The sequence below is a fragment of the Channa argus genome, chromosome 24 (genome assembly GCF_033026475.1).
Source record: "Channa argus isolate prfri chromosome 24, Channa argus male v1.0, whole genome shotgun sequence".
NCBI classification, from domain to species: domain Eukaryota; kingdom Metazoa; phylum Chordata; class Actinopteri; order Anabantiformes; family Channidae; genus Channa; species Channa argus.
The window spans coordinates 9,603,549-9,619,010 of record NC_090220.1 but is presented as its reverse complement, the minus strand read 5'-3'; the positions used below and the strand labels follow the sequence as shown (position 1 = coordinate 9,619,010).

Below are 15,462 nucleotides of genomic sequence, written 5' to 3'. Positions count from 1 at the left end.
GTGATTCCAATGTGGCATAATTAGTTAAGACAAATTCTTCTTTGATTTTTTGTTGTTGTTAGAAACCAAGCATAAAACAGGATTTATCAGATTAACGGACTCATCACATTCATGACTCTTTGCCTATTTATGGTAACTTAGTGAGTGTTGCTCAAGAGTTACGTAATATGGCAACTTTGTTACACGTGTAAAGTTAAGCCATCTACCTAAATAGGCTGCTCTACTGCCAACATGGCAACTGACAAAACCTGCAAGTTGGGCATTCCTAGTCTTCTTCTTCTTCTCCTTCGCCTGTTCCCTTTCAGGGGTCACCACAGCAGATAACAAACAACACACCATTCACCTCTTTTCCACACTCTCTGTTGCTTTGAACTGTTGACCCAAATCATTAAAGTCCTGCACCTTCTTTACCTCACCGTTCCACTTGAGTCCCTCTCATTCACACACATGTATCCTGTCTTGTTAAGGTTAACCTTCATTCCTCTGCTTTCCAGAGCAGACCTCCACCTTTCTAGATTTTCCTCCACCTGCCCCCTGCTCTCCCTACAGATCACAATGTCATCTGTCAGTCTGTCCATCACCAGAGCAAACAAGATGGGGCTCAGAACCAATCCTTGATGCAGACCTGCCTCCACCTTGAACTCCTACAGCACACCTACATCACACCTCACCATGGTCTTACAGCTCTCATACATGTCCTGCACCACTCTAACATACTTTTCTGCCGCTCCAAACTTCCTCCCACAATTCCACAGCTCCTCTCTTGGCACTCATCATACGCTTTGTCTAAATCTACTGCTTCTTATTCACCCATTCACACTCACAATCACACACCGATGGGGGAGCTGCTATGCAGCTGGCCAACGCTCACCAGGATGGGGTTTAGTGTCTTGCTCAAGGACACTTTGACATGTGACCGGAGGAGCTGGGGATCAAACCAACAACTGCAGGATTGGTGGACAACCATTCTACCTTACCGCACCACAGTTGCAAGATGTAGTCCACCTGAGTTCTTCTACCCTCGGTCTTACTGTATATGTCACCCTATGTTCCCGCCTCTTCTGGAAGAAAGTGTTCAAAACAGCCATTTTCACCCTCTTTGCAAAGTCTACCACCATCTGTCCTTTTGGCACCCTGTAGGTCAACAGCACTAGTGGCGGTCGTTGTTAGCCAGGGCCACAACTGATCCCATATGGAAGTGAGATTCTGTATGAAAGTCGCATGTTTAATTTGCCATGTGTTTTACGTCAGAAGCCCTTCCTGACACAACCCTCTCCGTTTATCCAGACTCGGGACTGGCAGAAGAAGATACTGGCTTGTGCCCCTTTGTGCATGACATTGGGCATTTTCCTGTTAAGTTGCATAGGTGTCTGTAGGAAAGTTGTAGTGGTTATTTGGAAGTCAACGTGTCTGATGTGTTTGCCTTATGTATTTTTCTCCTGCCTAAGGTATTTTTCTACGTTTCCAACTCACTCTGCTATGACAGCTGCTCCCCATCCAAACAGCAGAAAGATTAAGATGTGTCACAGGAGTGAGTCACAGCCCAACATTAGCAGCTCCCCACCTAAGCTGCCCTAACACCTACAGTAATCCCAAAGCATTAACCAAATGGTTTCAAATTCCTTATCAAGTCAAATCTGAGATTAACGTTGTTGTGTTTCTGGCTAGCAAATGTTTTCAGAGGTGGATGCTGCCCCACTGCTTGTCAGACATGAGGTTTGGTCAGCCTCTGCTGATCTATTTATTGATTAGGGGTCATTCAATTTGTTTGAAGAATGACAAACTAAAGCAGTTTAAGTCAGCACAACTGGGAAAACTGATGGCTACTACAATGAACAAATTAATACATACTCCATAATGCTTTTCTGTTAGATTGTCTGTGCTCCAGCATAAATTAGGTTGTGTTGTTATACGCCATTTTTAACACTAAAAATATTAGAGGAAGATTGCAGCAGGGTGAGAACAAAAGCTCATTTCAGGGGATAACTGAATGACCCATGTGTTAAGCTTTTTTGAGTGAAGGATTAGTCCTCCATTTCTCTTTGGAGTTAAGAGGTTTAGTGTTTGCTCTTGGCCAAGGTGCAAACCTAATATCCTTTGAGACTACCATGTCAACCTAAAGTGACGCTCTCTGACAGTTTGTGTCACTTCTCTATTCTACATACAGAGTTAATTTTTTTGTAATAACTGATAATGTATATCATTAAACCAGTGTGATTCACACTGTTTTTGGGGAAGCAACAGAATAATCAACAGCACAAAAGAATTCTTCAACTTGTTCTGTTTATGCAGAGGGACTAGTGAGGGAATAAAGTGTACTATGTGCTTCGTGTATCCTTGCAGTTTGGTGACATTACAAGTCATATCCTAAATGACGTTCCTGTAAATTTTCAGAAATCACCTTCAGTAAAAAAATGAAATAATAATATACAGAAATGGTCACATTATAGAAATGGACAAAATTCTTTGCATTATGAATAATTCAGCAAGAGAAACAAAGCCAACTGTTCAGTTCTCTTTGGCTTCTGCAGCTCAGCAGTGGGTCAATACTGAGACTCAGTACAAGCACAGACACCAGAAATCAAAGGAGAATAACAGTTGGGATTAAAAAAAAGTGGTTCCAGGCATGTGTTTGACCATTTGTTTCACTTGTAAGGGTATAAGACATAATTTACATTTCTGGTCTGGACTGCCGTGTTACTCAATCACAATCCAGAAGCAATGAAGGTTCAACCCACTGAAAATACATTGCTCAACTGTCAGGAAGACTGTAGTGTGTGGTTTAGTATAGCTAATATTATGATGATAGGTCTTCAGTTCCTTCCTCAGCCACAGACAGCCGCAAGGGACAGAGTTGCTTGGTGAAGATGTTTTCAGGATGCAAACACACACACATTTGGCCACAGAGAGGAGGGGGGTGGGGATGGGGAACAGACAAGTGCGCTGGTAGTGGTGGTGGTATGCTGCAGTAAGGTCAAGGCAGGCAAAACAGTCTTGCCACATACATGTCTTGTCCATGTGACACTGTGTATACTGTATGTGTGTGTGCATGTTTTTGAATGTAAATGACGCACTGTGCAGGCGAGATGTACACATTGGCTACACATCCATGTTTTCTCATCTTCTCTGCAATAATATGACTAATTGCCCGATGCACAAACACACAGACAATATGCATGAATGACTCCAAGCTCACATACTGTACTGCATGCTCCAATAAACACACTTGAATCCACATCATTTCACAAAAAGCAGACCACGACAAACTGGGTGTTCACTGAATGTTTAGCTACTAATTTGCAGTGTGTCTCTGTCCGGAGTTTACAAGTACTTCTCCATGCAGGCAGGTCACATACTAATAATTTGTGACGCTGACATGGGACATTGCTTTTTAAGTTTTGTTGTTTTGTTCTGAATAGCATGTGTCCAAGTGCTTCTTGATCAATGTGAGAGAAATTAACTATGTAAATGTGAATAACAAACTTACAGCTTTTTATAATAAGCCACTTAACATTGGCTGATTATCAACAGTTTACTTTTTCAATCCCATTAGAAATCCTTCCTTAGATGATGGGGAGGGTCACAGGTTTGATTCCCAGCACTTCCAGTTAAGGTGAGATATTTAGTGTTCTCGAGCAGCTACCGCATGCTCCTGCCAGTTTGCCATTGCATGTTTTTTGTTGCAAGGAATTGTAAGAAATTACCTCATGACAACTTTAAAGTATGAGCCTCTCTTTGTTTTGTTGAGAATGTCTGACCACATGGTGCTCTTTCTGTGTATACCTTTGTTTTTAGAGCTCACCTTTCTATTCATTGTTACAGTTAGTAATACATGCATATCTTAGATCATAGATTTTTCCATGCTCACATAAGTTGGCTATCAGTGGGGAAATAAAAATAGTTGGAGCTTAAAAATGGCCTCCAATGGATTCCTGTTTGTTGAACTTCCTAAAACATTAATTTTGTAGCATTAGAAAGAAAAATATATGATACAATTGTTCTCTTTTAGATACAAAATGCATTGATAAGCTAATACACTCCTTCCCTCAGTGTTTTTGCTGTTACAGCCTTCCTGGTTCTTAAGTTACTTCTGGTATGACCACTACATATTTATTTTAGCTAGATATGTTCTAATTTTCTGTGCTTTTTCTATTGTTCTACCATTCCAGCATGTGTTAATATAACTGTAACTGCCATGTGTAGCTGCAGCAGCTGAGGTTTCACATAAATTTGTCTGACAATCATAAGCAACAGATAACAATAGCCTTAATTGAAGATGAGCCTCTTTGTCTAAGCAAAGCTTGCTGTATTCATCGCTCTCCTATAACCATAGCTGTAACGTACACCTCTGTCTGTGTTTTGTTTGTCCCACAGTGTTTGTACCTCTTTATACTTGGGCAAAAAAGATCCCTTAAATGTAGCAAAGTGCATCATTTGAAAAGTTCTCGAATAAGCTACTGCATGCATCTTAGTACAAATCAAATTTCCCAAAACTGCCATATCCGACATGTACTGTAGATATAATAATTAGTTTAATGAATTACTGTTAAGATTTTAAATAATGAGTGGATAATTGAAATCATTATAAATAAAAAATTACAAACTTTCTTCTGTTGTCCTAAAAGTTTTTTATATTTTTTTATTCCATACAATTACTTGATTGAACAACTTATCAAAAAAAGGTTCAGACAAATTGCTGATTATGAATGCAATATACAGTGTTCATTGTTCAAAAGCATGTTAGTTAAATTAGTTTACTCACTTGCCTTTTTTTTTACGCATGCATCCTGACTGCTTTTGGATTTGACTGGCCGGATTCATTTACCCATCACAATTACCAATACTTCCCCCTGCTTTTTCAGCCACTTCTCCTAGTTCTTCATTTCTGTCATTCTTCCTGCCTTTCACCTTTGTGCATCACTGTCAAAATTGAATATCCCAGTCCCTTAATCCCACCTCTGTCTCTCAACACTAACCTCTCTGCTCTTGTCTTTCACCCCACTATAGGCCCGCTGAGCCAGTTTACAGCACTGTGAACAAACTATGTGACAAAGCACCATCCCCCCGACACTATTCCCCAGTGGAGAGTGACAAAAGCCTCTTTCACTCTGTTCCCCTTCCAACCTATCACTTAAGCCTGTACCCTGACTTGGACATCACCAGGTACAACCATCATGCACTATACCCGAGTCAATCCCGCCATATAAATGACATGCCATTTGGTTTTTCCTAATGCATTCAGTTGTTTGCTGCCTTTGAGCATCCTGCAACCATGTCTTGGTGTTGTCTTGTCAAGGCAGCATGCATATACTATCCCAACTTTCTCAAGAGAACACTTTTATTTAGCCTTTTCAAGTATCAGCTCACAGCTAGTTTTTATCAAAGTTTTGGCTTATACCATAAACAGATCAAATCAGTTTTTCTAGAGAAATGTGCTGGAATAATGTGTGACGTGTAAAAGTGACATGTAATACATTTGACGGAAAATATAGTGTGTAAAGGGCAACTTTGGCGAAGGAGACAGAGCAGTCGTCCACCAATCATAGGGTTGTTGGTTCGATCCCAGTCTTCTCCAGTCAGGTGTCATAGTGTCCTCGAGCAAGATGCTGAACCCCAACTTACTTGCTCCCGGTGAGTGTCGGCCAGCTGTATAGCAGCACCTCTATTAGTATGTAAATGTTTGTGTGGTTGTGAGTTTGAATCAGTGAATGAGAAGCAGTCTAAAGTGCAGACCATTTACATTTATTATTTAATGTGATAGAGGTTTTTCCTGGCATGTTGCAAAGCTGTTTGGTGCTTTCCATTCAGGTAATTTGTCTTTGCTTCTCTAATCTCCAGCCCATGAAATTTTTGGTGGCGAATCATAAAAATATTGTATTTTTTTAGCCAAAATGCATTTTTCTTTCTTTCTTCTTTTCTGTTACAGGTGTGTCTTTGCTCTTTCATACATATAGTTTCCAAATACACTGATCAGCCACAACATTAGAACTACTTTTAGGTTTTAATGCAGTCTGGTCAGAGTGCCCATGCTGACTCTACCCACAACAACATTAAAACCATCTGGTGCTTGTGGCTGATCAGTGTATTTGTCCTACACAGCTGCCTTGTCATACATATTAGTTTCATTATAGCAGCTTCAGTTTCAGACTTACTGAACCTTTCACAAGTCTTTCACAAACATTTCTTACCGGCTTCTGTGCATTATTTTATGTTCTCTGTAATTTATTTTGTAGAATTTAATTGTTAGGTGAATACGATGGATACATTTAGCTGCATGCTGCCAGTGTGGCAAGTAACATTGTTTGTTAAAGTTAAATGCATTGATTATTGATCTTATTCTTTCAAGTCTTACCTCTAAATGTTGAACAGAGTCTAATAATAACCATATAATATGGCCAATCCATCATCGTGTATTTTCCATTCATTCATATTCTGTGTCTTGGTTGGCAAAAAGTCATTTAACATTGACTGTGGTTACCAATCTGACATGTGTCCCATAGTCGCTGTTCTTCGATCTGGCGAACATGAGAGGATTTTCAAATTTTCATCAATTTGAAACAGAGCACGTCATACAGACATACAGACAAATTTAGCAGATTTTTCGAATTTTGATCTTAGGAATTGACAAACTAGAAGATTCAGTCAAAAACTCCAAACCACACACTTGGCCTTTATACTATCAGTTATAAATGAGTGGTGATTCTGAGATCTGAGATCTCCCAGAAAGCTACTTGATAAAACAGGTCCTAAGAGCAAAACATGGAGGCACACTGTCAATGTATGAGCCAACCAGGCTTTCCTCTGTCTTTGTTTATGGGTGTACTGCACCGTATTGTGTATTGTGTTACGTTTAGGTGTAGTGATGTGTCATTAGTGACGTCATATGGGTTTGATGTTGCCTTTGTAGTTTACCTTTTAAGATTGTTGTAAGGATCAATGGAATAATGCTGAGCAAAGGTTTTGTTACAAGAGGGGCAGTTGAGCCAAGCTACTGAAGGGAGAAGACGTGCCCAGTAACTGGAGCACAGGGACTGACTGCAAGGTAGAACTGAAAGGTTCAGTGTGTAGCTGTGGAGGCACACAGTTTCACAGTAAACCAAGTGCTGTTTCCAGTATCAAAAGGTCAACGTGCTTTGTTTAGAGATACTGTGTCCGAACGATTTTAACAAGATTCCGGATAAACACCACAAGTTTTGCTCAACCTCCTTAAATGGTTCCTAACCTTAGTGGAGATCCTCTAGACTATAGGAGGATAGTGAAGTGCTCAACTCATTCGCGCAGTGGCAAATTTGGAATATATGGAAGAGCCTAATACTGCATGTAATATGGGGGCGATTGTGTCTAAGCTTCCATATAAGTTGAAAGAGGAGTGTTTGAACACTGTAAAAAAACTCCAGAATTCTTTTTACCCGGATAAGATAGACTTTCTAAAGAGCAAAAGGCTTATGCTTCAGGTGTTTTAAACCAGGACATACGTGTAAGAGCTGTCAGGAGGAAGTAACCTTCCAGACCTACTCTGGGACACACCCCACTTTGCTACATGTGAAGATCAAGAAGGAGAAGCTGGATGGTAACGAACAGGCAGTGATCAGCAGATTTGTGAACAGCAGACGTAATCGAAACTTTGATATCAGGTCTGAGAGGACAGAGCGCAGTGTTGTCATAGTTCCTGTTTGAGTAAAGGCAAAAAAGGGCATCAAAGTAATTACTTTGTATGCATTTTTGGATCCTGGAAGCACAGCTACGTTTTGCACAGATAAACTTCTTGATGAGCTGAATCTACATGGGAAAAAGGTTAGCCTGCTTACAACCATGTAGGAAAACAAAGTTTGTGACCAGTAATATGGTAACAGAGTTGGAAATAAGCCACCTGGAATCAAATAACTTCATAGAGCTAAATGAGGTGTTTTCACAAAAGGATAATCCAGTGAGCAAGGACAACATCCCACGACAAGAAGATAAAGATAAGTGGCCACATCTTAAAGGGGTTCAAAAAATAAGACGGTTTTAGAACTAATGTTGCCAAGGCGACGAAGCCAGAGGAAGTCATTCCTAGCGTCAACAATGGGCCTTATGCAGTCAGAACTATGCTGGGTTGGACTGTCAATGGGCCACTCAAAGAAGGTGGTTGCAACAGAACAGTATGATATTTCTAATGCAGATCGTCTATTCGTGGATAGAGTGTCACAATCTGCTAGACTGGTAAATGGACACTACTGCCTTAATCTCCCATGAAAGGATTTGGACATTAAAATGCCAAACAATCGCAAGTTCAGGGTCGATATTCGAAGTAAGCCCCCCACCAGCAGAGGGATTTTATACATGCTGACCTCAGTGTATGATCCATTGGGAATACTTGCACCTGTGAATTTATAAACCAGGAAATTTATTTAGGAGCTTTGTAGGATGAAATTGGGATGCCCGAACATCTTGCCCACTTTGGGTACAAAGTCTCGAGCACTTAAATGACTTTGGAATTGAGAGACGTTTCAAATCAAAAGGCTTTGGTCAGACCGTGCCTTCTCAGCTGCATCATTTTGCAGACACTGCCGAGCATAGCTATGGGAAAGTAACATACTTAGGCCAGCGAAACATCAGTTACCGAGCTCACAGTGCCTTTGTGTTGGGAAAGGCAAGAGTTGCCCCCCAAAGCCCATGACTATCTCTCATTTGGAGCTTACTGCAGCAACGTTCGCAGTATGTATGGATAAAATGCTAAGGAAGGAGTTGGGAGCTAGCAATGGAGGACACTGTATTGGACTGACAGAAAAGTGGTGCTAAAACACATCGGCAACGAGACATGAAGGTTTCGCACGTTTGTAGATAATAGGATGTCAGCAATTCAGCAGATCTCACAGTGGCACTACGTAAACTCTTTGCTTAATCTGGCAGACGGTGCATCAAGGGGAGAGAATGTGAAAGCATTTCTGCGAAATAAGTTGTGGGCATCTGGACCTGACTTCCTTTTACAGGCAGTCGAGAAGTGCCCAAGGAATCCAGACTTGCAAGAGATTGATGTATCCAATCCTGAGGTGAAAAGTGAATGTTCTCGCAGTTGAAGAAAGGACTGATATAATGCAAAGGTTGAGAGAGTACTACTCATCATGGACACGCTTGTCATGATCTGACACTCACATTCACTTCCTGCCTTGGACTTTTATGTTGGTCATCTTTTTCTCCACTTCCTGTCCCCAGTTTATTTCTACACTCGTCATCCCCACTTTCAATTGTTTTCCTCTATTCCCCTGCCCTTTTTAAACCCAGCTCTCCCCCTGTTCCTGGTCGGATCATTGTCTTCGTTTCCCACTGCCCTCTATACAAAACGCTGTCTCTAGTTCCCCTGACTCGTGGTTTTTAGACTCCTGACCCTATTTTTGTGTACTCTGTTTTCTGTTTGGTCTGAGGTTTGATTCTTTGTCAGTGTGGGTAGTTTGTTTTCTAGTGTGCTTAGGTTTATTGTATGCGTGACTTTTTAGCTTTTCCAGTGTTTTTTTTGTTATTTCCCGGTGTCGTTGTTTTTGTTCCCGTTCAGATAATTTTCCCTCCTTGGTCCCTCCTTGTCAGTTTTGATGCTTTTGTTCTCCTATTGTGATTCTAGTTTGTCTATTCATCCCTCGTGAAATTCATAGTCTAAGTTTATTCTTTGTTTTGTAGTTTTTGTAGTATTCCCTCTGAGTTTGTGCCTGTTTTGTCCTCCGTTATAGTTTTCCCCTGTCTCGTTTAACAATCATAAATAAAGCTCATTCTACTTACCGAGCCCCTCTTGCCTTCTTGCTCTTGGGTCCACCTTGAGAACTAACCCTAACAACGCTTAAAGTGGCCGTAGCGTAGCTCCTGAGATTGAAAGATATGATTCTAACTTTGTCCAGAAGGAGAAAGCAGCTGTTAGTAAATATCATCCAAGATATTCAGCTTCAAAGAAAAATGCTGAACTACAAAACAAGAAAGAAAAAACCCAACCATCGATACCTGAGTTCCAAAGGTGGCAAAAACGGACACATGCAAACCGCAGGATCATCCACACAATAAAGGAGGAGCGAGGTCTAGTCCATTATGTTCGTATCAAGACGAGGACCAACGAGTTCGATAGACCCATAACTAAGGTCTGTCTTCTCCAGGAATCAGAAAGAGACAGTGGTAAAGACTGATCGCATACGGTGTGGTAAGTGCTGGTAACCTCTGGCACCAGAAGAAAGAAGAAAGAACACCATAGAAGAATAGTCATGATGTTTTTGTTTATGTTGTATATTGTGTACTGTACTGTATTGTGTTACTTTTAGGTGTACTGATGACATCATGGTTGCCTTTGTAGTTTACCTTTTACGTTTTAGTCCAGTGGTCAAGAGAACGATGCATAGCATAGGTTTTGTCACAAAAGGGGCAATTCAGCTCAACTACTGAAGGGTGCAGACGTGACACGGTAACTGCAAGCACAGGGACTGAGTACAAGAAGTGAAAGTTTCAGGTTCAGTGTGTAGCTGTGGCACACCGCTTCTTACCGGGTTCTGTGGCTTTAGCCATATTTTGAGAAGCTTGTATGTATGAAGCTGTTTGTGAACGTGTTTGTGAGATTCTTCTTTTCCTTTCAGCTGGGATTACTGTTCTTAGTCAGTCATCGTTTAAGTTAAGAAGCAAATACAATGTTCAATGTTTGTCGTACAACAATCGCCGGAGTGAAGTACTTGCGGGACCATCAGAAGAGTCTGGTTTAGCACCTGCATTACTATGCACGCTGCACCTATCTACTTGTTTATCTTATGCTCCTTAAAACCCAAGATACTCAAAGTATAGTACATCACTGGGGCAGCAAGTCGAAGGAAGAAATCAATAATTTCCTAGCTATGAACTCAGACTTGGAGGTGCTAATTCCCATCACAGCTGTTGCAAATAGTGCATACTGGTCACATTCAGATGAGCTTTGAAAACCGCACTCCTTTCCATCTTTCCTGTGTGGACTTTAGCAGTTTGATACCTCGATAATTGAAAGTCTCTGGTAACCTTTCTCAACGATTGGAAATACTTTCTCAGTCTGCCACACAATGATAAAAATGATTTACATAAATTGTTTTTCATGAAGGAAAGAAATGTCAGACAGTAGCTTCTCATGTAGCTTCTCATTGTATGTGTCGCTGTGGAAATTTAAATCCTTGAGGGTGAACATGGTGATAAGTTAAGGTGAAGAGTGAGGCTGGTCAGGCTGGTTTTCCCTATGGTCTCCTGATCCAGTAGATATAGAGACCAGAAGGCCTGCAGCTCGATTTGATATCAATAATCTTGAGTTGAGATTGTGAGTAGTGATGACCTGATGCCAATACCTGTATCGAGAGCATCAGGTCTAATACTGCACGTGTAGTTCTACTCATAAAACTCTGATACCACACCTAATATCACATTAGCCTCCACAGGTACTGTAGGCGGAGGTGGAAAAATGTCTGTGGTCAACTGATCACCACAAAAATGCAAGCTCTGGTCTGCTAAAGTTTTAAGATCCAGTTATTAGGAATCATTCTGTTTTTCAAGATTAGTATTTGTTCATTATTTGCAACTGACATTGGCACCAACTGAATCAGCAGTGTCTGCAAGTGTCTCTCATCAACTTACCTGTGCAGTGAATGGATCAGGATTTTACTGTCCAGTAATTCATACTAGAGGCAAAACACTTCTTCATATTGGTGCTCAGTATTGACAAGTACTTAAATGAAAGTAGTGAATTACTTGTATTTGTACTCAGTCTGGAAAAAAGTGATATTGCGACATCCCTAACTTTTCCTTTAGTACCCAAACTGACACAACACTTATTTCTCTCTGTACAGATTTTACAGTTTTTACCATTTTTTTAAGTATGAAAGTATCAGGAACTATTTCAGTTAACTGTTATTTTCTAGCCTTTTTGTAATCTATCATTCATTTTTTTACTGTTCCATAATTAATTATGCATTTAACGTAGGGGGTTGATTAAATGTCTTATGTAAATCTTGTAATGATAACACAGTGGTCTATTTAGGAACCAAACAAAACAGTCACTGAATGCTTGTTCTCTAATTTGATGAGCATAGACTATGATATGCTATTCAAAGACAGTCTACTTGGTACGATACAGTCCCTTCCAGAAGAAATAATGCGTCGCAGCTTGCTGCCTGGGGCTGTGTAGCTTCATTGTACACATACTGACCCTTGTCCACCACAACATAAAACCACCAGGTAATGTTAAAATTGTAGCTGAGTGGTGAATATGAACAAGAAACATTTACGGAAACATTTCTGCACTTTGCATAAATGACAGCATCTTTCTTTAAAGTGTTATTTATTTATAAATTAGCCACAATGTCAATCCAGTCTGTTAGGCCTCACAACTACATTGCCAAAGATGGTTGAAGTTGGAAGAATGTAATAAGGGTATTTTATTCCATTAGATGTTTATGAAAGTATCAAATACACGTTGAAAGCCTGTTTTCAAGGTTAGAATTCAAACAGAGAATGCTGTCACTAATAATTATTTTACAGTTCAGCATAAACCATCATGTGCATTTCCACATGCTGACTTGTTTAGTCACATTCAAACCACCAAGTATCTGTGACAGTGAGTAAGAGACTAGCTTTTTTTAAAATGAATCATCATATAGAGTATTCAATTCAATTAAGCTTAGCTGAGCTTTATTTATATAGCACCAATTCACAACAAAGTCATCTCAATGCACTTTCCATAATGAAGTCTGGACTACAAAGACATGTAAAGAAAACCCAACAAATCCCCATTGAGCAGCCCTGGGCAAGAGTGAAAAGGAAAAACTCCCTTTAACAAAAAAAACTTCCAGCAGAACCAGGCTCAGGGTGAGTGGCCATCTGCCTTGACCAGTTGTGAGTGGAAAGTGGGAGAGAAAAGAAAAGAGCAACATATATGGGACCAAGGGAAAAATAATTGATCTTCCTCTGAACAAGAAAAATTAGGCAAATACTCCCCAAAAAAGTAAGCAGGACATGAAGAAACAAAATGCCAAAAAGGCCCAAAAATGTAACTTGACTTCTGTCTTTTGTTGTTTAGGCATTCACCAGCAGATGGTAGTATGACGCTTACATCCATGGTGACATTGCTGTTCTTGGTCTTCTGAAAGGGTGATGTGTTGTTGCTTTTAAACATGACAGATATGTCTTGGATGACAAATTTATATGTTGGGCACATTAAAAATCCTTAGATTTTACTGCTGTGTATCATTCCTGTTAGACAGTGGAAAAGAAGTGCTGTCCCCACTGTGGGTGTCCTCCGTACCATGGTTTCTGCATGTACATTCGTAAGTGCTAATTATGTGCTACATTAGCAGACATGCTTTCATCTGAGGTCTTTTGAAACATATATTTTAAAAATGGGAATACGTGGCCTAACATTCACTACAAAATTTTTATCATGCAGTATGTGTTTGTACACATCCAGTGTATTTATCCAGTGTATTTTATATGTCATTGTGAGACAGAAAGAGAAAGCAAGCCTGTGTGTCCAGTGTCTGTACATGCATGTGCATGCCTAAGCATATGTAATGAGGTTCCTTTTCTGTCAGAACTGAATTGGGGACAAGTTAAGTAGAGCACAAACCCCCTGTGGAGCTCTAGGAGTCTTTGAGCTCTATTGCCGAGCAGAGCACCACTAAGACTTTCAGCAGCATACTTGTCCGATTGTTGTTCACCTCTCTGTCCTCCACTGCCAGACCTGAAGATGCTGAGACCCACTGACTCCCCTGAGCTGATGTACTATCTGAATTTTCTGTACAGGGAACCCAGAAAAGTTGTGCTCCACAAAGGCTCAACAGGGCTCGGCTTCAACATCGTAGGTGGTGAGGATGGTGAGGGCATCTTTGTCTCCTTCATCCTGGCAGGAGGGCCCGCCGACCTGAGTGGAGAGCTGCGGCGAGGCGACCAGATCTTGTCGGTAAGTGCACACGAGCCACCTCAGACCAAGTTCTTAAATGCAAGAGAAACATTTAGAGTTAATAACAAGTCTTTTACAAGTTACCATCTAGATTTGGAATACTGAGTGTTTAAATACAAAACTAAAACAATTTGCTTAATTAGCCTATGATATAAATCTTAGCAAAAGAGATTGATAGACCCAATTAATAGAGTGTAGGCTACAGGCTACTCTTTCAATAAAGTTCCTCATTATGTAGAGATCTACTTTTAAAATGGTTGGCTTTTTTTTAACCTGTGTGTTCCCAGCATATTAATAGAGAGTGTAATAGTTCTACTGGCCTAGATTCACATCCAGGGCACTACACTGGTTGTTACATCTCTGCAATATTTCCTGTTGCAGTGAGGGGATGACAGTGGCAAAGTTAGAATGGATGCCCACTGACCATAGGGTCAGCAGTTTGTGCTTTCTGACCACATTTCGAAGTGTCTATGGGCAAGACACCGAACCCCTAGTCGCCCATCCCCGGCTGTGTAGTGCTGGTCCCAAGCCTCGTAGAAATTAGGTAGGGTTGCGTCAGGAAGGGCAAAAACTGTGCCGAATCAACAGGATAAGCCAAAAGGACAAAACACAAAAACAACAAAAAAAAAAAACAAAGGCATGCCATGAGGTATGTAGTAGTGTGGGTTGCTGGTATGATTCCCAGCTTCAGAAGCTGGAACAAACAGTGTGATTTGAAGCAGGATGTAGGAGAGTGAGGCTCTATATTGTCCCCAAATCAACACTTTTTTTGTTTTTTTTACACTTCTTTCATTATCGTGGTTATGTCAACTAAGCATCTGAAAATTGTATCACAGTCCTGTGATGTGAGTACCATAATTACATGTCTCATAAGTTAAACAAATATGTTACGTATTAAAAGCAAAAACAAAAAGCTTTTCACATAAGACTGCCTGCACAAAGACTCAGAAACGTATCTGGAACACACTATGAATCGATTTTTCAACAGTAATAAAACCTTGATATTTATTTATGAACCTGGCTCGCGCCGTGGTACAATAAAAATTCTATATAGGATTAGAAGAGTGAGTTAAGTAGGGGGAATGATGTTCCACCTAATACTTGAGCTCTGATGAATTCAATAGATGTTAGCATTACACCCAACATTTAAGCTTCTTGAAATGTATTTATCCACAAATGTGATTTGTCTTCAAAACATCTTATTTTCAGAAAAAGCTCCTCCTATTTTAGGGATCACAGGGATCACGGGCAGGTTTTTACATCAAGTAGGAGGGATTAGGTTTATAATCAGTATATGCATAATGACTGAGATAATGAACAGACCACACAGTTAGCTGGAAGGAAGTGATTGTTCTGCCTCATTATAACTAATTTTAATAGTTCGCCTCCCACACTAATGTCCCACTGTGCAACAGATTACACTGTCTCATTTCATTGTTGTGCTATGGTATTGGATAACCTGTAGACTGTCAAATCAACGTGGCAATATCTGGCTGTTAATATGGGCCCAGTCAACATCTGAGTCTTCACTGATGGAAGGA

General features: G+C 40.4%; 1 protein-coding gene across 30 annotated transcripts in view; it reads left to right on the top strand.

Annotated features, from left to right (window-relative positions):
• dlg2 (discs, large homolog 2 (Drosophila)) overlaps window positions 1-15,462 on the top strand; it is a 232,740-nt gene that overhangs the window by 192,937 nt on the left and 24,341 nt on the right. For 24 of the 30 annotated variants that reach the window (XR_010912255.1, XM_067494155.1, XM_067494162.1 and 21 more), the window contains 3 exons: window positions 3,554-3,613; window positions 5,008-5,163; window positions 13,765-13,921. Coding sequence is in view for 29 of the 30 variants with exons in the window: in XM_067494155.1 (XP_067350256.1) it covers window positions 3,554-3,613; window positions 5,008-5,163; window positions 13,765-13,921 (373 nt within the window). In the remaining variant the exon portion in view is untranslated. The remainder of the gene's footprint in view (window positions 1-3,553; window positions 3,614-5,007; window positions 5,164-13,764; window positions 13,922-15,462) is intronic. The other 6 variants (XM_067494167.1, XM_067494164.1, XM_067494163.1 and 3 more) reach the window with 2 other exon arrangements.